The sequence below is a fragment of the Nerophis ophidion genome, linkage group LG10 (assembly GCF_033978795.1).
Source record: "Nerophis ophidion isolate RoL-2023_Sa linkage group LG10, RoL_Noph_v1.0, whole genome shotgun sequence".
In the NCBI taxonomy this organism is placed as follows: domain Eukaryota; kingdom Metazoa; phylum Chordata; class Actinopteri; order Syngnathiformes; family Syngnathidae; genus Nerophis; species Nerophis ophidion.
In genome coordinates this window covers 8,808,275-8,832,428 of record NC_084620.1, presented here as the reverse complement: position 1 = coordinate 8,832,428, position 24,154 = coordinate 8,808,275, and the positions used below count along the sequence as shown (strand labels likewise).

General features: G+C 40.1%; 1 protein-coding gene across 8 annotated transcripts in view; it reads left to right on the top strand.

Annotated features, from left to right (window-relative positions):
• Positions 1–24,154, top strand: part of col7a1l (collagen type VII alpha 1-like) — a 153,441-nt gene that overhangs the window by 91,666 nt on the left and 37,621 nt on the right. For 3 of the 8 annotated variants that reach the window (XM_061912235.1, XM_061912234.1, XM_061912241.1), the window contains exons 56-75: positions 1,343–1,381; positions 1,460–1,513; positions 1,593–1,616; positions 1,688–1,753; positions 1,832–1,876; positions 1,948–1,983; positions 2,070–2,096; positions 2,159–2,230; positions 2,296–2,358; positions 2,440–2,457; positions 2,525–2,560; positions 3,771–3,809; positions 3,886–3,921; positions 3,994–4,128; positions 6,921–7,004; positions 7,084–7,200; positions 10,915–10,986; positions 11,081–11,125; positions 18,247–18,315; positions 18,739–18,789. In XM_061912235.1, the coding sequence (XP_061768219.1) occupies positions 1,343–1,381; positions 1,460–1,513; positions 1,593–1,616; positions 1,688–1,753; positions 1,832–1,876; positions 1,948–1,983; positions 2,070–2,096; positions 2,159–2,230; positions 2,296–2,358; positions 2,440–2,457; positions 2,525–2,560; positions 3,771–3,809; positions 3,886–3,921; positions 3,994–4,128; positions 6,921–7,004; positions 7,084–7,200; positions 10,915–10,986; positions 11,081–11,125; positions 18,247–18,315; positions 18,739–18,789 (1,128 nt within the window). The remainder of the gene's footprint in view (positions 1–1,342; positions 1,382–1,459; positions 1,514–1,592; positions 1,617–1,687; positions 1,754–1,831; positions 1,877–1,947; positions 1,984–2,069; positions 2,097–2,158; positions 2,231–2,295; positions 2,359–2,439; positions 2,458–2,524; positions 2,561–3,770; positions 3,810–3,885; positions 3,922–3,993; positions 4,129–6,920; positions 7,005–7,083; positions 7,201–10,914; positions 10,987–11,080; positions 11,126–18,246; positions 18,316–18,738; positions 18,790–24,154) is intronic. The other 5 variants (XM_061912236.1, XM_061912239.1, XM_061912237.1 and 2 more) reach the window with 5 other exon arrangements.

Genomic DNA, 24,154 nt, shown 5'->3' with positions numbered 1-24,154 from the left:
ATCAGGGCGTAAAACTATGTAATGTGTTTTGCTCTCACTTAAATGCAGAGAATTCTGTGACAGCCATAGTTTAGAATAGAATAGAATAGAATAGAATAGAATAGAATAGAATAGAATAGAACAGAATAGAAAGTACTTTATTGATCCCTGGGGGAAATTCAGCACCACAATAAACAATAATAATAATAAATAATATATGACATATATTATATTTATATATAATATACAATATATGAAAAATATAAATATATTCTACATATATTCTACATTTAAGTGCAGTCAAGGAACATATGCATTATACAGTCTGATGGCTGTCGGTATGAAGGACCTCCTGTGTCGTTCCGTGTTGCATTTTGGGAGTTTGAGCCTTTCGCTGAACGTGCTCATTCGCTCCGCAAGGTCCGAGTGTAGTGGATGGGAGGTGTTGTCCATAATGGCTAGGAGTTTTGCTAGACTTCTCCTCTCCTCTACCCTCTTTAATGTCAATCAGAAAGCTATGGGGAATCTAGCGTTTTTCTGTCATTTAATATAACGGGCAAATAAAGCTGTACATCATCAGCATAAAAGCGGAAGTTGACATTCTATTTGATTGGATGTGATTGAACCTAATTGGAGTATGTAAAGAGAAAATAGAATAGGTCCAAGGATTGAACCCTGGGGTACGCCAGAATAAAGTGGAGCAACTGTGGAGGAGAGATCATGAATTGTTACTGAAAAGGACATTCTGAAGGGATATGAGGACACCCATTTTAGCACAGATCCACGTAGGCCATCACAATGCTCCAGGCGGGACACGAGGACTGAAGTGTGAAGTGTGAAGTCAATTACACTTATATAGCGCTTTTCTCAAGTGACTCAAAGCGCTTTACATAGTAACCCAATATCTAAGTTTCATTCAAACCAGTGTGGGTGGCACTGGGAGCAGGTGGGTAAAGTGTCTTACCCAAGGACACGACGGCAGTAACTAGGATGGCGGAAGCTGGGATCGAACCAGCAACCCTGAAATTGCTGGCACGGACGCTCTACCAACTGAGCTATACCCCCCCTTGGGTGTATAGTACTACTGCATGGTCCACCCAGTCAAAGGCAGCTGTGAGATCCAAAAGGACAAGTACAACAACATTTTAGTGTCAAAGGCCATACAAATGTCATTTTGGACTTTTAGTAATGCTGATTCCGTGTTGTGGCGAATCTTGAATCCTGATTGAAACTTCTCAGCAATATCAGTGAGGGACAGATATGGCTGAAGTGCTTCTCGGAGCTGTTATGTCTGTGTGAAAACTAGCAGAATCCTCATCAAACTTTTTGTTCTGAGGTACCCTCTTTAAAATGTCTTTCATAGGGTCCAGAGGGTAAACCCGGACTCCCAGGATCCTCTCAGGTTGGTGCACGAATTCCTTAAAAAACACACACATATGTCGGCAGTACTTTTTACGCCCATTTGTGTCACCATGTGCAGGGTAGTTCAGGAAGAGATGGACTTGACGGTTCACCAGGAGAACCAGGCATGAAGGTCATAATGACACACATGCATTTACAAGATATGTGCTGGCTTCTTAATTGGCTCATCTGATGGTTTATTTTAAACACAGGGTCAAATGGGAGAGACTGGTGTGGTAAGTATGCTAAATAAGTTCATCAGCAGCAAGTTTGTTATGTTCTCTACTTATTTTTTTACCCCCAATAGAAAGGAGAAAGAGGCGAGCAGGGTCGTATTGGAATTGCAGGAATGCCTGGATTACCAGGAACTCCAGTAAGACATGAAATATTGTTGCCAAAAATAACTCTTCGGAGTGAGACATCCCCAATATTTGAAGTTGCTTCTTTCCAGGGAAGAGCTGGCATTGATGGGAAGCGAGGACTGCCGGGAAAAGATGTGAGGAGCTTTGAAATTTGACTGACGGGGATGTTTTTGCTGACTGAACTCAATGTAAAATGATTTTGCAGGGAGAGAGAGGACTAAAAGGAGAAGAAGGCAAAAAGGTCCCTCAAATGTATCACAAACTACAGGGAAGTTAGTGTTTTTGCTGAAATGCATTTTTTGTTAATCCTTTGTTTTTCTATTCCAGGGCGACAAAGGGGACACAGGCGCAAATGTGAGTGGTTTTGAGGTTGTACATGGCGAGACAAAGTGAAAAGCTTAAGTTTTGCACCACAGGGAAAAGATGGCAGTAAAGGAGAGCCAGGAGCACCTGGGTTCCCTGGGAAGCAGATGCTCGTCACTGCAGAGGTAAACCATCGCCTACGGTCTTTTCTCCATCAGCACACGATGCTAACCGCATTATCCGTTCACAGGGCGCCACCATTGACGAAATCCGACAAGCCTTTCCCATCCCCATGGGTCCTCCAGGGGCCACTGTGAGTAAATAGGCGTCACTCCCTATGGGTGTCAGTAATTACATGTCCTAACACCTCTTTTGTTTCTTGTGTGCTGAGTAGGGCTCTCCCGGAATGAAGGTAACAACGAAATGGGCTGATTAATAATTGCAGGTGCTTTTTTTGCTTAAGTATCTCTTCACTGCAGGGGGATAAAGGAGAAGAAGGCACAAAAGGAGAAAAGGTGCAATAAGTCATGGTTACTTTTAAAGGGGGAACATTATTACAATTTCTGAAGGGTTAAAACCAATAAAAATCAGTTCCCAGTGGCTTATTTTATTTTTCGAAGTTTTTCTCAAAATTTTACCCATCACGCAATATCATGAAAAACGGCTTCAAAGTGCCTGATTTTAACCGTCGTTGTATCCACCCGTCTATTGTCCTGTGACGTCACTGCGTGAAGCCAGCAAAAAAAAAACATGGCGGATAGCACAGAAAGGTATAGCATAGTAGCTCGGATTCAGACTCGGATTTCAGCGCCGTAAGCGATTCAACAGATTACGCATATATTCAAACGGATGGTTGGAGTGTGGAAGCAGGTAACGAAAACAAAATTAAAGAAGAAACAGAAGCTTTTGAGCCGTATCACGACAGACAGCGGCATAGGAAGAAGCGCGGACAAATTCGGCGATCACCTTCTAACCAACGATTGGTACGTGTTTGTTTGGCATTAAATGTGGGTGGAGGGAAAGGCTGGATGCAAATATAGCTACAAATGAGGCATAATGATGCAATATGTACATACAGTACAGCTAGCCTAAATAGCATGTTAGCATCGATTAGCTTGCAGTCATGCCGTGACCAAATATGTCTTATTAGCACTCCACAAAGTCAATAACATCAACAAAACTCACCTTTGTGATTTCGTTGACTTTATCATTGGAAATGGATCTGCTTTGAGTGTGGCAGGATATCCACACATCTCTGTGCCATCTCTGTCGTAGCATCGCTATCGTCGGTACAGTGTGCAGAACAAACGAGGGACTTTCGCATCTTTTGGCCACTGGTGCAACTTGAATCCGTCCCTGATCATGTTGTTACACCCTCCGACAACACACCGACGAGGCATAATGTCTCCAAGGTACGCAAAATAGTCGGAAAAACGGAAAATAACAGAGCTGATTTGACTTGATGTGTGTAATGTGTTTGAGAAAATGGGGGATTGCTTCCTGTTGTGACGTCACGGGTGAAAGGTCATTGCTCGGACAGGCTACCAATTGAAAGGAGTTTAAATCGCCAAATTCACCCTTTTAGAGTTCGGAAATCAGTTAAAAAAACATATGGTCTTTTTTCTGAAGCATCAAGGTATATATTGACGCTTACATAGGTCTGGTGATAATTTTCCCCTTTAAAGGATGTATATTAGTATATTTCACTGTGTTTTGGTTCTGTAGGGTGATGCTGGAAACCCTGGAAAATCACTTGAGATGAAGGTGAATCTTTTATATACATTTCTATTCACCTAATTTGAAGCAAGCTTAACAGCACATTTCCTGTTCTCCTATTCAGGATATCGAAGTAATGTTTGAAGCCTATGGCATCAAGGTGTGTTTACATGAACACACCAAACAAAAGTTGATCATATTTCTCAAACTTATTATATATTTTGTTCCCTAGCTGCCTTTGCTAAAGCTTTTGATCGAGAGGCTGCTACAAGGCGGCATGGAGGAGCTCCTTCACGCACTTGGAGGCTCCAAGGAAACCAAGACAACCACCGAATCGCAAACGTCCAACGCCATCACAGAGTACACGGTATGTAGTGTAAACTCGACACGATGCAGGACATTACCAACAAGTACCTGTGAATGTTCTCAACCAAGCAGTCATTAGCTATGTGCACATAGATACAATTAATCAGATTAAAAGCCTAACCGTAATAAAAATGCTTCATGTAAACACACTAAGGCAGTGGTTCTCAAATGGGGGTACGCGTACCCCTGGGGGTACTTAAAGGTATGCCAAGTTGTACGTAAGATTTTTCAAAAATATTCTAAAAATAGCAACAATTCAGAAATCCTTTATAAATATATTGAATGATACTTCAATGAAATATGAATGTAAGTTCATAAACTGCGAAAAGAAAAGCAACAATGCAATATTCAGTGTTGACAGCTACATTTCTGTGTGGACATGTTCCATAAATATTGATGTTAAAGATTTCTTTTTTGTGAAAAAAAAAATAGAATTAAGTTCATGAATCCAGATGGATCTCTATTACAATCCCCAAAGAGGGCACTTTAAGTTGATGATTACTTCTATGTGTAGAAATTTTTATGTATAATTGAATCACTTGTTTATTTTTCAACAAGTTTTTAGTTCTTTTTATATCTTTTTTTCCAAATAGTTCAAGAAAGACCACTACAAATGAGCAATATTTTGCACTGTTATACAATTTAATAAATCAGAAACTGAAGACATAGTCCTGTATTTTACTTCTTTATCTATGTTTTTCAACCCAAAATGCTTTGCTCTGATTAGGGGGTACTTGAATTAAAAACATTTTCACGGGTGGTACATAACTAAAAAAAGTTTGAGAACCACTGCACTAAGGTTGTAACAATTAGATTTGATCCAATATTTGTGGTTGCTGATGCGTTTCAGAGACGATATTATTTTTAAAACGATACGAAACGATACAATGAGTTGAAATGGATTCATTAACTTTTTAGCAAAACAAATCAAGCAGTGTGACTGTGAAATAAATACTGGACACTAGACTCGGATTTCAGTGCCGTAAGCGATTCAACAGATTACGCATATATTTAAACGGATGGTTGGAGTGTGGAAGCAGGTAACGAAAACAAAATTAAAGAAGAAACAGAAGCTTTTGAGCCGAGGTGAAGTTTTCTACATTCCTGTTACTTCCTATAAGGCATGGGTGTCAAACTCTGGCCCGCGGGCCAAATTTGGCCCTTGAGGCAATATCAAATTAACATTAGAGCTGGCCCACCGCTGTAACACCACATTCACCGCTAATACTCATACTCGTCAACCCTCCCAATTTTCCCGGGAGACTCCCGAAGTTCAGTGCCCCTCTCGAATTTCTCCCGATTTCCACCCGGACAATAATATTGGGGGCGGGCCGTAAAAGCACTGCTTTTGGCGTTCTCTACATGTCGTCACGTCCGATTTTCTTCCATAAAAACAGCGTGCCGGCCCACTCACATAATATATGCGGCTCATACACACACACAAGTGTATGCAAGGCATACTTGGTCAACAGCCATACAGGTCACACTGAGGCTGGCCGTATAAAGAAGGTTAACACTGTTACAAATATGCGCCACACTGTAAACCCACAGCAAACAAGAATGACAAACACATTTTGGGAGAACATCCACACCGTAACACAACATAAACACAACCGGACAAATACCCACAACCCCTTGCATCACTAACTCTTCCGGGACGCTACAATATACACCCCCGCTACCACCAAACCCCGCCCCAACTCAAACCCACCGCCGAAAAAAGGCATTACATTTGTGTTTTTATTTTATTTGACATGCCATTGATATTTTTTAATCATTATTATTTGAAACTGGATTTTGCATGTCACTATAAAGTTATATAAGCCTCGCTTGGTCAATATTCAATTCAAAACTTGTTTGGGTCCCTATTAAAGGGTTAATTTGTTCAACCTCGGCCCGCGGCTTTGTTCGGTTTTAAATTTTGGCCCACTCTGTATTTGAGTTTGACACCCCTGTTATAAGGGAATTATGTATAAATGATTCATGGATAAACACAAACAAGTAAACAACAATTAATAATTAATAAATTCACATCTTATTGAATAAAGTACAACCAAGACTTTAGGTTGAAATAACAAGAAAACCCTTTCTGCTTTCATGTTCAGCATTCAAGCAATTTTTAATAAAAGTACAGTAGCCAACATTTAAACAGTAGATCTACCTTCCAAATAAAAGTTCCTCGAATTAGCCATAGAGATGAAGGACGACGTCCCAAGCCCATGGCCCCTCGCTTCCTAATTTCCCTAGCCTCTTTGATCCATATCTTGTATTTATTTGACTTCTTCTTGTGTCCCATCGACTCATCAGTTAATGATTCATACCGAAGCTGTTCTAGCATGAATTGATTAACGTGGACCCCGACTTAAACAAGTTGAAAAACTTATTCGGGTGTTACCATTTAGTGGTCAATTGTACGGAATATGTACTGTACTGTGCAATCTACTAATAAAAGTATCAATCAATCAATCAATCAATCAGTCCTATCAAGACTTAAGTTCATGCTCAAGATTAGAGCTGTCCAATCAAGTTAGCAGTTAATGCTTAAGACTGTGTGTTCAACTCGAACAGAACTGGACTGTTCATGTTGCCATAGGAGTCTCACCTCTCATCTTCAGCATCAGTTAATATTCATAGACTAGACGGGACAGCTATAGTCATAAGCATGAATTGATAAAAACCTGTTCGGACGAGAGGCGAGAAACATTTCTCAGAACAGTCCAGTTCCAGTCAATTCAGTGACCTGAGTTTACAGGTGAAGTGTTCTTTTATTCACTGGCTGTGTTGTTTTAACAGAGTTCCGTGAAGTCTGACCTTTTCAGTCAGCCGCTGGTGGAACTGCACACTATGACGGGTTTTGAGTGGGAAAGTCCTACAAAGGTGGTTGTAGTTTATAGAGACACATTATTCTGGGAGCTGTTTATGATGTTGTTTTTTTTCACATGCACTTAATTTGAAGGATTCCTGGAATGATACCGTAGAGGCACCAACAGTATGGACCATGGAGCCACCCAAAGAACAAGCGGAGGCGATTAATGCAACACTAAAGACGGTGAATCAAACGTTGTTACTCAACGTGAGTGCAACTTTTAATCATACTACAAAATAGATGATACCTCAATATTTTCAAAATTAAATTATGTTTGAGTTAGGGATATACGGTATACCGGTATTACAAACCCCGTTTCCATATGAGTTGGGAAATTGTGTTAGATGTAAATATAAACGGATTACTATGATTTGCAAATGATTTTCAACCCATATTCAGTTGAATATGCTACAAAGACAACATATTTGATGTTCAAACTGATAAACATTTTTTTTTTTGCAAATAATCATTAACTTTAGAATTTGATGCCAGCAACACGTGACAAAGAAGTTGGGAAAGGTGGCAATAAATACTGTTAAAGTTGAGAAATACTCGTCAAACACTTATTTGGAACATCCCACAGGTGTGCAGGCTAATTGGGAACAGGTGGGTGCCATGATTGGGTATAAAAGCAGCTTCCATGAAATGCTAAATAATTCACAAACAAGGATGGGGCGAGGGTCACCATTTTGTAAGCAAATTGTCGAACGGATTTAGAACAACATTTGTCAACGAGCTATTGCAAGGAATCTAGGGATTTTACCATCTATGGTCCGTAAAATCATCAAAAGGTTCAGAGAATCTGGGGAAATCACTGCACGTAAGCGATGATATTACGGACCTTTGATCCCTCAGGCGGTACTGCATCAAAAACCGACATCAGTGTGTAAAGGATATCACCACATGGGCTCAGGAACACTTCATAAAACCCCTGTCAGTAACTACAGTTGGTTGATACATCTGTAAGTGCAAGTTAAAACTCTACTATGCAAAGCAAAACACATTTATCAACAACACCAAGGAACGCCGCTGGCTTCGCTGGGCCCGAGCTCATCCAAGAAGGACTGATGCAAAGTGGAAAAGTGTTCTGTGGTCTGACGAGTCCACATTTCAAATTATATTTGGAAACTGTGGACTTGGTGTCCTCTGGAACAAAGAGGAAAATAACCATCCGGACTGTTATAGGCGCAAAGTTCAAAAGCCAGCATCTGTGATGGTATGGGGGTGTATTGGAGCCCAAAGCATGGGTAACTTACACATCTGTGAAGGCACCATTAATGCTGAATGGTCCATACAGGTTTTGGAACAACATATGTTGTCATCCAAGCAACGTTATCATGAACGCCCCTGCTTATTTCAGCAAGACAATGCCAAGCCACGTGTTACAACAGCGTGGTTTCGTAGTAAAAGAGTGCGGGTACTTTTCTGGCCCGCCTGCAGTCAAGACCTGTCTCCCATCGAAAATGTGTGGCGCATTATGAAGCGTAAAATACGACAGCGGAGACCCCGGACTGTTGAACGACTGAAGCTCTACATAAAACAAGAATGAGAAAGAATTCCACTTTCAAAGCTTCAACAATTAGTTTCCTCAGTTCCCAAACATTTATTGAGTGTTGTTAAAAGAAAAGGTGATGTAACACAGTGGTGAACATGCCCTTTCCTAACTACTTTGGCACATGTTGCAACCATGAAATTCTAAGTTAATAATTATTTGCAAAAAAAAAAAAAGTTTATGAGTTTGAACATCAAATATCTTGTCTTTGTAGTGCATTCAACTGAATATGGGTTGAAAAGGATTTGCAAATCATTGTATTCCGTTTAAATTTACATCTAACACAATTTCCCAACTCATATGGAAACGGGGTTTGTAGTATAGTACCGCAATACTAATGAATCATATTCGGTACTATACCGCCTCTAAAAAGTATAGGTCCCCTACTCTACCGCACCCCCGTCATCGTCATGTCGTGTCATTGCTTGTATAATGAAAAAGAAAAACAGATGCATTTTGGCTTAAAAACTAAAGATAAAGGTGAAGTTATAACACTGAAACACCCTCAAGAAGAGATGCTTTAAGACACGGCTAGCGGTGAACATCCATCCACAGTCTGCAGTGTTTTAGCTACTTCTAAATCCAAGGCATGGCAACAAATAAAGTGAGTTTCTTACAAGTATCATCCCTGCAGGATGAGGAATAGCAAAACATGCTTCACTACACACTGTAGCTCACCGGCGTCATGCCCTAATGATGCCGTTCTTGAATGTAAACAAATCTACATCAAATCTAATCTAACAGATCTACACCTAACATCCACTGTAATGATACCAAGTTCAGCAGCGTATCTAGTCAATTACATCTATATTTTTTAGGAAAAAAAATCTTTTGTTTTTAAAATGTATATTATGTCTAGAAACTTAGAAAATATGTCCCTGGATACATGAAGACTTTGAATATGACCAATGTATGATCCTGTAACTACTTGATATCAGATTAATACCTGAATTTGTGGTATCCAGAACTCATGGAAAGCACCCAAACTACAGAAAAACAAGTGATTATTAAATATTCAGTAAATGAATAAGTAGATTAATAATTCATTTTCTACCACTTGTCCCTCATAATTTTGACAAAATAATAGAAAATGACACAATATGTTACTGCATATGTCAGCAGCTAAATTAGGAGCCTTTGTCTGATTACTTACTACTAAAACTACTACTACTAAACTAGGGACGGCGTGGCGAAGTCGGTAGAGTGGCTGGGCCAGCAATCTGAAGGTTATTGGTTCAATCCCCACCTTCTACCATCCTAGGGATGGTGTGGTGCAGTGGGAGAGTGGCCGTGCGCAACCCGAGGGTCACTGGTTCAAATCCCACCTAGAACCAACCTCGTCACGTCCGTTGTGTCCTGAGCAAGACACTTCACCCTTGCTCCTGATGGGTTCTGGTTGGCGCCTTGCATGGCAGCTCCCTCCATCAGTGTGTGAATGTGTGTGTGAATGGGTAATGTGGAAGTAGTGTCAAAGCGCTTTGAGTACCTTGAAGGTAGAAAAGCGCTATACAAGTACAACCCATTTATTTATCATTTATTTAGTCACGTCCGTTGTGCCCTTGGGCAAGACACTTCACCCTTGCTCCTGATGGGTCCTGGTGAGCGCCTTGCATGGCAGCTCCCGCCGTTAGTGGGTGAATGTGTGTGTGAATGGGCGGATGTGGAAATACTGTCAAAGCGCTTTGGGCTCCTTAAAAAGGGGTAGAAAAGAGCTATACAAGTACAACCCGTTTACCATTTACTAAAAGACAAGTCTTGTCTTGTATGTTTACTATTTTGTTTAAGGACAAACTTGCAAAAAGAAACATATGTTTAATGTACTGTAAGATTTGTTGGCAGAGGGTTTAGTGTCTGCCTCACAATACGAAGTTCCTGCAGTCCTGGGTTCAAATCCAGGCTCAGGATCTTTCTGTGTGGAGTTTGCATGTTCTCCCCGTGAATGCGTGGGTTCCCTCCGGGTACTCCGGCTTCCTCCCACCTCCAAAGACATGCACCTGGGGATAGGTTGATTGGCGACACTAAATTGGCCCTTGTGTGTGAATGTGAGCGTAAATGTTGTCTGTCTATCTGTGTTGGCCCTGCGATGAGGTGGTGAGTTGTCCAGGGTGTACCCCGCCTTCCGCCCGATTGTGGCTGAGATAGGCGCCAGCGCCCCCCGCGACCCCGTAAGGGAATAAGCGGTAGAAAATGGATGGAAGATTTGTTGGTAAAATAAAGCTGATAAGGCAATTTTTTGTGGTCCCCTTTATTTAGAAAAGTATCGAAAAGTACCGAAAAGTATCTAAATACATGTCGGTACCGGTACTGGTACCCAAATATTGGTATCGAGACAACACTAGTTTGAGTATTAAAGAACACCTGTGTTTTAGGAACCAGCAAGTGTCGTCCCTGTTCAGGTGAACTCCGGGAGGAAAAGCAAAGAACACAAGAGACGGGGAAAGGTAACAACAAAACCACTATCTTGTAGAGAAGTGCACAAGGAAAGTCCTCCTTATTTATTAACACTGACTATTATGTGTCACGGATGTTAACCAGGGCAAAGGAAATAAAAGACGACATAAGAGGCAGAGACATCGCCCGGTAAATGTCCTTGAAGGGTTCCCACTGAGCATGTCTCACTCACACTGGCTTCCACTAACAGCTGCATATGTGAACAAAGCAATAGTTTTATTTGTTTGGTTTACATTTTATCATTTAACCCTTTCATGGACAGTGGAGAGTTATTTGAAAGCAGTTTTTCAATATTAATGTCAAAGTTGCGCATCAGTCGTTATAGTGGACGCTAGTGCAGTCCTTCTCAAATAGTGGGCGGACCTCCTTGGTGGGGGCGGGGGGTGGGGGGTGTAGCCAGGGGGGCCGCGTGTGACCCAGGGGAACATGCTTTTTTTGCTGTACCATCATATGATGAAACGTATGTAGCAGTTGGCTTCACTGGAACCATGGTGGGAAACAAAGAAATACCAGTGTGTTGTTTCCTTTACTGTTAATAAACTTACAATGTTATGTATAATTATAACAATTTTATAGACAAATTCTACTATTTATAGTCACAGTGGAGAATGGGGGCGTAAAATATTTTCTTCTACCTGGGGGGGGCTGCAACACAAAATATTTGAAAAGCACTGCGCTGGTGTGTTGCAGAATCGTGTATTAAGAAGGTATGGCCTACTCGGTTTCAGATCATCTCCTAAATTGGTCAAAATGCACTCACGTGACGATAAGAATTGGGGCCAGCTGGGAGGTGACGATAATGGAAGTGAAACGTGTCCTAAAGGCCTACTGAAATTAGATTTTCTTATTCAAACGGGGATAGCAGATCCATTCTATGTGTCATACTTGATCATTTCGGGATATTGCCATATTTTTGCTGAAAGGATTTAGTAGAGAACATCGACGATAAAGTTCGCAACTTTTGGTGCTGATAAAAAAGCCTTGCCTTTACCGAAACTCGCAGACGATGACGTCACAAGGGTGAGGGCTCCTCACATCCTGACATCGTTTATAATGGGAGCCTCCAGCAGCAAGAGCTATTCGGACCGAGAAAACGACAATTTCCCCATTAATTTGAGCGAAGATAAAGATTTGTGTATGATGATATTGATAGCGAAGGACTGGAAAAAATTTAATAAAATAAAAATAAAAATAAATCGATGGCTCCGGGAGCGTTTCAGATGTAATTAGACACATTTACTAGGATAATTCTGGAAGATCCCTTATCTGCTTATTGTTTTAATAGTGTTTTAGTGAGATTGTAAAGACATACCTCGAGGTCGGATGGCTGCGGTGAACACGCAGTGTCTCAGAGAGAAGCCGAGGAGCTCACAGCTGCCTTTAAAACAGCTACTGCAGGAGGACGCATAATCCAATGATGTCTCCGGTAAGATATAGATCACAAATTTCCCATCCAAAAACATGCTGGTTGACGTAGAGAAACATGTTCGCTTGACCGCTCTGTGTTAAAAACAAAGAGACACCGGCTGTGTCTCTGTGCTAAAGACAGCTGTAATACACCGCTTTCCACCAACAGCATTGTTCTTTATAGTCTCCATTATTAATTGAACAAATTGCAAAAGATTCAGCAACACAGATGTCCAGAATACTGTGTAATTTTGCGATGAAAAGAGACGACTTTTAGCCGCAAGTGGTGCTGCGCTAAAATGTCCGCTCCAACCCGAGACGTCACAAACACGCGTCATCCTACGCGTCATCATTCCGTTTTCAACAAGAAACTCCGCGGAAAATTTAAAATTGTGATTTAGTAAACTAAACCGGCCGTATTGGCATGTGTTGCAATGTTAATATTTCATCATTGATATATAAACTATCAGACTGCGTGGTCAGTAGTAGTGGCTTTCAGTCGGCCTTTAAGTGCGCGAGGCTGTGGATCGCATCACCACCGCATTCGTGCATCTGGAATGACTATAATACAAGAAAATGCATTTTCCTGTATGAGGTATATTATAGCAATATATTTCCTAAATATAAAAAACAACAACAAATTACATAAAAAAAATGCCAACAGACTCAAAGACACATCAATTTAATTCATTTCATTCAGCTCCATAAGACATTCAGCAGCAATAAAATTGTTGAATAGACGATATGGCTAGTATTTTTATTTCTGACCGTCCACTAAAATGTTAACACACACACATGTAGGACGGGGGATTGTTGTCTGTCCATTGTCTGTGCAGTGCGGGCCCTGATCCAGCAGCTGTGTGTGGAACTGTCAGTTTGCACGTCCTTCTGACACATGCTAAATGAAATGCCAAATAGTGCTCGCAAAAAGCTGATCAGTGTTGATAAATCACATTGCGCATGCTATATACAGTGGGGCAAAAAAGTATTTAGTCAGCCACCGATTGTGCATGTTCTCCCTTCTTAAAAAGATGACAGAGGTCTGTAATTTTCAGCATAGGTACACTTCAACTGTGAGAGACAGAATGTGAAAAAAAAATCCAGGAATTCACATTGTAAGAATTTTAAAGAATTTATTTGTAAATTATGGTGGAAAATAAGTATTTGGTCAACCCTTCAAAGCTCTCACTGATGGAAGGAGGTTTTGGCTCAAAATCTCACGATACATGGCCCCATTCATTCTTTTCTTAATACGGATCAATCGTCCTGTCCCCTTAGCAGAAAAACAGCCCCAAAGCATGATGTTTCCACCCCCATGCTTCACAGTAGGTGTGGTGTTCTTGCGATGCAACTCAGTATTCTTCTTTCTCCAAAAACGACGAGTTGAGTTTATACCAAAAAGTTCTATTTTGGTTTCATCTGACCACATGACATTCTCCCAATCCTCTGCTGTATCATCCATGTATCCATTTTGGTATAAACTCAACTCGTCGTGTTTGGAGGAAGAAGAATACTGAGTTGCATCCCAAGAACACCACACCTACTGTGAAGCATGGGGGTGGAAACATCATGCTTTGGGGCTGTTTTTCTGCTAAGGGGACAGGACGATTGATCCGTGTTAAGGAAAAAATGAATGGGGCCATGTATCGTGAGATTTTGAGCCAAAACTTCCTTCCATCAGTGAGAACTTTGAATGGTTGACCAAATACTTATTTTCCACCATAATTTACAAATAAATTCTTTAAAATTCCTGGATTTTTTTTTCACATTCTGCCTCTCACAGTTGAAGTGTACCTATGATGAAAATTACAGACCTCTGTCATCATTTTAAGTGGGAGAACTTGCGCAATCGGTGGCTGACTAAATACTTTTTTGCCCCACTGTGATTATTTTTGCATGTTTTTCCTCCCAGTATTGCGGGTGTTTTGATAATCAGCACATATTTTGCAAGTCAATGAAGACAGACAGGCAAAATGGATTGCACGCCTTATTCTGCTCACTTAACAGACACAATCCACTTTGCACATGTTTAATAGATCTGCTTTTGCGTGTGCTAACAGGTTTGTACGTGTTTTAGTGGATGCAGACCTGACGGATATAAGTCATAACTGTATAATGCAAATGGAGAACTTCTCCTGGGCACAGCAGCACACCCCCTTGGTTGCAAACATGGCGCCTGTGGTTAAGTGGGTCATACTCTCTTTATTCACAACTCTGGTGTCTTCTACCTATTGGTCACCTGTTTAAGGCACAAAAAAAATGGCTGACAGAAGTGCAGTATGGGACAAATACCTGTCCATTCTTTGAATTCTAGGACACCCTTGAAAAAATGTTTCTGGGTTTGATTATGTGTTTTACGGAGATTATGTTTAATCATGTGTCCACTAAATTTGACATCACACATACTTTAGCTGGTTATATGTTCACTGCAATTTATACACTAGTATTATTGTGACTTGGTTGTTTTTGAAAATAACTAAATTAAATTGTTATTTTAATTACAATTCTGTGTTCATTAGAACTCAGCAAACATTTGTGGGTATAAGTTCTATGTTAAAGGCCTACTGAAACCCACTACTACCGACCACGCAGTCTGATAGTTTATACATCAAAGATGAAATATTAACATTGCAACACATGCCAATATGGCCGGTTTAGTTTACTAAATTACAATTTTAAATTTCCGGCGGAGTTTCCTATTGAAAACGTCGTGGAATGATGACGCGTGTTTGTGACGTTATTGGTTGGACGGCTAAAAGTCGTCTCTTTTCATCTCGCAATTACACAGTATTTTGGACATCTGTGTTGCTGAATCTTTTGCAATTTGTTCAATTAATAATGGAGAAGTCAAAATAGAAAGGTGGAGGTGGGAAGCTTTTAGCCTTTAGCCACACAAACACACGGTGTTTCCTTGTTTAAAATTCCCGGAGGTGAAGCTTTACAATGGATCAGAGCGGTCAAGCGAACATGGATCCCGACTACATGTCGACCGGCAGTTTTCGGTGAGAAAATTGTGGAAATAAGTCGCCTCTTACCGGAGATCAGCGGAGCTGCTGTCGTACTTAGCTGCCGTGACTACTCTCAGAGACTGGCATCAACACACCCGTGGATACACCCCTCCGACTATCAGATACTATAACTCAGTAAAACACTAGCAACACAATAGAAAGATAAATGATAAATGGGTTGTACTTGTATAGCGCTTTTCTACCTTCAAGGTACTCAAAGCGCTTTGACACTACTTCCACATTTACCCATTCACACACACATTCACACACTGATGGAGGGAGCTGCCATGCAAGGCGCCAACCAGCACCCATCAGGAGCAAGGGTGAAGTGTCTTGCTCAGGACACAACGGACGTGACGAGGTTGGTTCTAGGTGGGATTTGAACCAGTGACCCTCGGGTTGCGCACGGCCACTCTCCCACTGCGCCACGGGTTTTCCCAGAATTATCCTAGTAAATTTGACTAAAAACGGCTGAATCGCTCCCAATGCAATCGCCTTTATTGTATTTATTTTTTTTCTAGTCCGTCACTCTAAATTTCTTCATCCACGAATCTTTCATCCTCGCTCAAATTAATGGGGAAATTTTCGCTTTCTTTGTCCGAATAGCTCTTGCTGCTGGAGGCTCACATTATAAACAATGTGAGGAGCCCTACAACCCGTGACGTCACGCGCACCTCGTCTGTGACTTCCGGTAAAGGCAAGGCTTTTTTATTAGCGACCAAAAGTTGCGAACTTTATTGTCGATGTTCTCTACTAAATCCTTTCAGCAAAAATATGGCAATATCGCGAAATGATCAAGTATGACACAGAATGGACCTGCTATCCCCGTTTAGAAAAGAAAATCTCATTTCAGTAGGCCTTTAATATTTATTATTTTATATTGTAAAAAAAAAAGTTATTTTGGAAGTCAGGAAACTTTTGGTTTTTGCAGTACATTTGCCAATATTGTCATATTTTAACACATTGTTTAAGATCTTTTCAAAACAATGACCTGTGGTAGAAATGGAACAGTTCCAAAATCCACGTTTCGGATCTTTGTGATCATGGCGACTCACAGTATGGTGACTTGCAGTACTAAGCAATTTTTATGTTTTCAATGCCATTTAGAAAATAATGATGTCTGACTTATATTTGATATGTTACATGGGCTGTGTGTAGAATGTACAGCATACAAACTAGTATGTCCTGGTGTAAAAATGCTTCTGTAAGCATGCTGACTAACAGAACAGGCAGTGAACCACACCCCTCAACCTCAACCTGCAATTTTTCTCAAGAAAATGTATTAAAAAAACATTGTAATAGATTTATAACACGGTTTAATAAACAACTGAATATGTATTTTTTATTTCTTATTTTTTTGTTTTTCATTATGACAAGTAAGACCTGTTAAAATATTGAAAGTACTTTTTTCATGCCTAAAGAGTTAAAGGCCTACTGAAATGAGATTTTCTTATTCAAACGGGGATAGCAGGTCCATTCTATGTGTCATACTTGATCGGTTCGCGATATTGCCATATTTTTCCTGAAAGGATTTAGTTGAGAACATCGACGATAAAGTTCGCAACTTTTGGTCGCTAACAGAAAAGCCTTGCCTTTACCAGAAGTCGCAGACGATGACGTCACCCGTTGATTGCTCCTCACATCCTCACATTGTTTTTAATGGGAGCCTCCAACAAAAAGAGCTATTTTGACCGAGGAAACGACAATTTCCCCATTAATTTGAGCAAGGATGAAAGATTCATGTTTGAGGATATTGATAGCGACGGACTAGAAAAAAAAAACTTTAGTTAAAAAAAAAAAAAAACGCCATAGCATTGGGACGGATTCAGATGTTTTTAGACACATTTACTCGGATAATTCTGGGAAATCCCTTATCTTTCTATTGTGTTGCTAGTGTTTTAGTGAGTTTAATAGTACCTGATAGTCGGAAGGGTGTATCCACGGGTGTTTTGAGGCCAGTGTCTGATGGAAGTTGACAGCAGCTGTACGGACGGCACAGACTTTTTACCACAATTTTCTCACAGAAAACTGCTGGTTGACATGTGGTCGGGATCCATGTTCGCTTGACCGCGCTCTGATCCATAGTAAAGTTTCACCTTTGGGAATTTTAAACAAGGAATTACCGTGTGTTTGTGTGGCTAAAGGCTAAAGCTTCCCAACTCCATGTTTGTACTTTGACTTCTCCATTATTAATTGAACAAACTGCAAAAGATTCAGCAACACAGATGTCCAAAATACTGTGTAATTATGCGGTTAAAGCAGACGACTTGGAGCTGTGTGTGTGTGCAGCGCTAATATTTCCTTACAGTCCGTGACGTCACGCGGACACGTCAGCATCCCGCGACGTTTTCAACAAGAAACTCCCGGGAAATTTAAAATTGTCATTTAGTAAACTAAAAAGGCATGTGTTGCAATGTTAATATTTCATCATTGATATATAAACTATCAGACTGCGTGGTGGGTAGTAGTGGCTTTCAGTAGGCCTTTAAAAACACTAAAATTTGAGGTACTTCAGGTGATCAGAATGTATGCATGAAAGGGTTACATTTGACAATGTATTTTATACATATTAATTTTTTTCACTTTGACTATTTATTGTATCTTTTTTAAAATGTATTTTACTACACACTTCCACATACCCGTCTTTAAATCAACAACAAAAGGGGAATTTTTGGAAAAACAAAAAGGTTTGAATGCATGTGATTCCTCATTTTGTGCTTCAGGATGAATGTGCTCCCTGGCTGTCACTTGGCATTGTTGTCTCTTTAGCATTACTATGATCTTCCACCATGATATCCCCCTTCATCTATGCCCCTTTTATTCCCGCATCTCCAGACAAGCGAAGAGCCGGAACAGGAGGAAGAGGACTTTTACGATGGCGAAGATTACGACCAAGAGGAGGAGGTAGGTGACTCATTGGTCGCACTGTTGGAAACATCAAGTTGCACATGACGCCTGCTGACGTACAGTAGGCGCCTTCTTGTTAAGCGGCCTGTCAAACACACAATCGTTTCTTTAATCACATTGTCTCTCTCTTAGGAGCAACATTAATTATACACCTACCTCCTCAATTATTAATTAGGAACTAATCAAGTTGTCTTTACAGCCCACCACTAAAAGGTTATCTTATCAGGTGCTTCCTGGAAGGCACAACAGATGAGTTTGTGTATTGTGGCATCCCTTTCATACCAAATTAGGTGCTGTCACCTGCATGGGGTTTGGTGAAGCTCATTTTGCCCTCTGATAGAAAAGTAGTCGCGACAGCTGAGCTTTTTGCTCTGCCTATATTAGCATGTTTATTTATTTCCTCTTTTGATGCCACAAAAGGATGAAGGGTCACGGCCAACTCCTGCGCTCAGCACACAGGGAGCAGACAAGGTGGAGTTTTCATTTTATTAACACACACACACACACACACACGCACGCACACACACACACACACATACAGATGGGTACTGAACTCGATACTTTCAAAGATAGCGACCAAATTTTACGGGTGACGATAGACATAAAATCAATTGCTAACATATTTCCAGACCTCTGTTGCAGCATGTCGACTCGCAGACTCTGCACCGGCTCAAACACTTGGCGGGCAAACAAGCAAGCATATTTGTAGTGGACTGCCTCTGGGTCAAGTTGTAATTTTCTATGTAAACAGCCTGATAGGGTGCGCTCAAAAGTAAAGCTCAACTTTTTAAAATGTGCTAGCTCGATGCTAAGTTATATTAGATATGCCAAATACATGCTACTGATTAGCATTAGCAATGTTACATGTTGATTTGAACACCTCCAAATGTTTTAATTAAAACTACAGTGAAGTGGCACTGTCATGATTCGTCACCCGGGTCATGGCATGATTTATATTTGGTAGTTTTTCTGTTTTAGTCCGTTTCCTGGGGGCACCCTCTTTTCCTGGTTACTGTTGGTTGCCAGGGGCACTGATTCTCCTCACCTGTCTTTATTTAGCAATTAGTGTTCCCACAAGGTGTTTTGGTTAGTCACTCCCCTTTATAGTTTTCTGTAACCCAGCGTTAGTTGCTGGGTCAATGTTTGCTATAGGCAACAATTACGTTCTCTTGGTTTTTCTCCTCGCTGTATTGATTTGTCTACACACTAGCATTCCTTGTTTTTCACCCTTGGTAACATTTTTTTTTTTTTAGCTCCATGCTTTTTAGCGTCCTCAGTTTTGTATTTTTGATCCTGTCTTAAAATACAGAAAAAAACTTAACCCTACCTGCACGCTGCTTCAGCTTGTTTTCTGCGTTGGAGAGAACACTACCAGTGCAGCCATGCGCCCCCCAACGTAACAGGCACGTTACAAAAAACAGGTCGTGTGAAAAAAGTACATTACTTATAGTATTAACACTTTGTTGCACTCAACAAAAGACCAAACTGGCACATGCAATTTAATGGGAAAGATTACTTCCTGACTACAACAACACACCTAGGACAAACTTAAAGGGAAACATTATCACTATTTCAAAAAGGTTAAAACCAATAAAAATCAGTTCTCAGTGGCTTATTTTATTTGTTGAAGTTTTTTTAAAAATGTTACCCGTCCTGGAATATCCTTAAAAAAAGCTTTAAAGTACTTGATTTCCGCTCTGTCGAAGCCACTGTCTATTTTCCTACTGTGACGTCATACAGTGCTGCCAATGTAAACAAACAATGGCGAATAGCACAGCAAGATATAGCGACATTAGCTCTGATTCAGACTTGGATTTCAGCGGCTTAAGCGATTCAACAGATTACGCATTTATTGAAACGAATGGTTGGAGTGTGGAGGCAGATAGCGAAAATGAAGTTGAAGAAGAAACAGAAGCTATTGAGCGAATAGCTATTAACGCTATTCGGCCATAGCATGGGTGTACCTAATTAAGTGGCCCATAGCATGGCCGAATTGCTGCATTAGCAGCGCCGGTAAAATGTGCGGATCAAACGATCAGGACTTTCGCATCTTGTGACACTGGAGCAACTTAAATCCGTCAATTGGTAAGTGTTTTTTACGCATTAAATGTGGGTGGAAGGAGACATGATATAGTTTCAAATGTACATATAGCTAGTCTAAATAGCATGTTAGCATCCATTAGCTGGCAGTCACACCGCGACCAAATATGTCTGTAGAGCACATAAGTCAACAACATCAACAAAACTCACCTTTGTGATTTCGTTGACTTTATCGTTGCAAATGCATCTGCAGGTTATCCATACATCTCTGTGCCATGTCTGTCATCGCCGGTAAAATGTGGAGACACCCGGGCCCAGACCCCCACATTCAGTGGGGGTCTGGCGGCAGACACTTTCGCAGACACTTTCGCATCTTCGGGCCAGTGTTGCAACTTGAATCCCTCCCTGTTAGGGTTGTTACACCCTCCGACAACACACCGACGAGGCATGATGTCTCCAAGGTTCCAGAAAATAGTTGAAGAAACGGAAAATAACAGAGCTGAGACCCAGTGTTTGTATGTTTGAAAAATGAAAATGGTGCCTTTCTTACCTAGGCAGCGTCACGTTTATGACTCTGAGAGCCATAAACAGAAAGACGTTTAATTCACCAAAATTCACCCATTTAGAGTTTGGAAATCGGTTAAAAAAATATATGGTCTTTTTTCTGCAACATCAAGGTATATATTGACGCTTACATAGGTCTGGTGGTAATGTTCCCCTTTAAGTAAACGCATACTTGCAAATTAAACTAAGACGTTTAAGAAAACAAACTATAACAACAGCACAGTTATATTTATCAGCTCACTGGTAAATGTTAACTAATATTTGTATTTTTGTTTTATTCAAGAGGGACAAGCAGTAGAAGATGGATAGTTAACTATTGCAATTTTCTCCAAAATGTACATTTATTACCACATGAACACATACAGAAATAGTAAATATTTGTACCATGAGTACCGGTAGAAATTCCCGGGTACCGGGAATTGGTACTGCATTGGTTCAAAAGTGAAAGGTACCCATCACACACACAGACACACACACACACACACACACACACACACACACACACACACACACACACGCACACACACACACACACACAGATGGGTACTGAACTCGGTACTTTTATTGATAACGTCCAAATTTTATGGGTGACGATAAACGTATAATCAAATGATAACATATTTCCAGAACTCTGTTGCAGCTCGGCGACTTGCAGACTCAGACACCGACTCAAACACTTGGCGGGCAAACAAGCATATTTGTAGTGGACTGCCTCTGGGTCAAGTTGTAATTTTATATGTAAACAGCCTGATAGGGTGCGTTCAAAAGTAAAGCTCCACTTTTTTAAAATGGGTTAGCTCGATGCTAAGTTATATTGGATATGCCATAAACATGCTACTGATTAGCATTAGCAATTTTACATGTTGATTTTAACACCTCCGAATTGGTTAATGAAAACTACAGTGAAGTAGCACGTTACAAAAACAGCTGGTGTGATCTAAGTACCATACTTATAGTATTAACACTTTGTTGAACTCAACAAAAGACAAAACTTTCAAATGCAATTTAATGGCAAAGACTACTTCCTGACTACAGTAACACACCAAGGACAAACTTAAGTAAATGCATGCTCGCAAACTAAACTAAGAAGTTTGAGAAAACAAAATATAACAACTTCACACCACATTTATATTTATCAGCTCACTAGTAAATGTTAAATAATATAAATATTTTAACTTTATCCAAGAGGGACAAGCGGTATAAAATGGATGAATGGATAAACTATTAAAATTTTACAAAATTTAGATCTATTACCACATGAACATATATAGGAGTACCAAAGATTTGTGCCGTGAGTGCCGGTATAAATACCCTGCATTGGTTCAAAAGTGAAAGGTACCCATCACTACACACACACACACACACACACACACACACACACTGTGGTGCATGTGCATGAATGCATGTCTTGTTATGCAAAGCTCTTGCAAAAAACTTTCTTCATTTTTTCTAACATTGTAAAATGTTCACCAGTGCAACAACGTTAAAGCATGGATGACTTATAGCTTGCCTAAGTGAGAACAAGCAATCTACAGTCTAACAAGAACCTGTTAAATGCATTCCAAAGTTACATGAAATAGAGTATCGCTCACTCTATTTTTCTCTTTGTCCACCCCCCTCCCCTTGTGACAGGAGCTCCCATAATTAAAGGCTAGAATAGAATGGTACTCCACATGGACATTGTATATAAAGTGAAGTGTTTCACTGGTGAAACGTCACATTCTTCAAACTATTTGAAAACATTGCTTTGTACGTGAACGTATAATTGCCTATACTTTTTATTTATTGAAACATTATGCTATACAGAACCTTTTCCCATTTTAAACTACATATTGAGTGTCACTGGTGAAAATTTTCATTGTTAAAAATGTCCAGTAAAAAGAAATGTTTAAAAAAAAAAGAAAAAAACACGTTTCCAAATCTCTTGCTTCTACTTTCGCTTAAAAGTTTTAGTCCCTCCAGAATTTCGCTTTTTTTGTGATTGTTGCTTAAAATACCTGAATTTGCGGCAGCTTTTTTTAGGAACTTACGGCAGAATTTGCAGTGTTTTGAGGCATTTTTATTTTTTTAATCAACATTGAATCCAATTAGGAGTTTTTGAATTTGTATCAATGTTTTTGGTAAAAAGCACAGAATTTCAACAAAAAAATTAAAAACAAATACTAAATTGATGTTTTACTCATTTTATACAGCACAGATTCATAAGTAAACTCTTGATGGCAGTAAAAGCACGTACTTAAAATAATAAAAAAATATAATATAAAGGAACACCACATGTTTCCATTGGTGTCTGCAACTTGTGGAGCAGAAACTCCTAATATTTTATGTTACCCTTGAAAAGTGTTTGTCCATCTTAAACATTTATGTTCCAACACATTCACCCCCACACGGTAAGACCATTTGTGAACTGTTGAGAGCAATATATAGCGCTAATTTGGTTTTGTCGTGGCTATCCCAAGATGCAGAGGCAGAAACCGGCAAACAATAAATCTTCCTCTTTACTGTTGAGGGGGGAAAAAACAACACTGAAGACAACAAAAGGCGATGTGGCAAAAGAAAGAACTAGCACACAATGAAGAATAGAAAACCAAAAACATAAACGAAAGACGCTCGACAAGGCTAGGAAAAATACTGGGCAGACCTGAAAGCCGGAGGGCAAAACAGAGCAGGCACAAGTGAGGACTCAACCTTGTCGGAACACAGAGAGCACAGAATGTCATCAATAGGCAAGGATCCGGTTACTGCGAGCTGATATCACTCAACGAGTGGGCCAACTAATTGGGATCTCACTTTGAGCAGAGAGAAACAGAAGTTGAACAAACACAGACATGACAATGCAACACCTTTTTGTTAGTCATCACACATCAACATCTCTAACATGTAAATGCTGCCTCTGTGCTAGGTCACCATTGCAAATAATACGCTCTTAATGGCCTTACCCATGTTCAATAACTGTGGAATAGTTATACTAATAAAAACAAGTCAACTTGGAAATGAGGATGACGGTCTGTTGCTAAATGTTTATATATAAGGGGTTGGGTTATAGACAGGAACAGAATGAAGGTCTGAGCTTTGTGACAATTTTGATCAATAAAGAGTTGATTTATTGGTTTGCACAAGAAACAAACATAAATTCGGAAAATTTGGATTAGACCAGGGGTACCCAAACTACGGCTCGTGAGGGTCCAAAATCAGGCCCGTGGGAAGTCCCAAATCATATTGTCTAAAAATG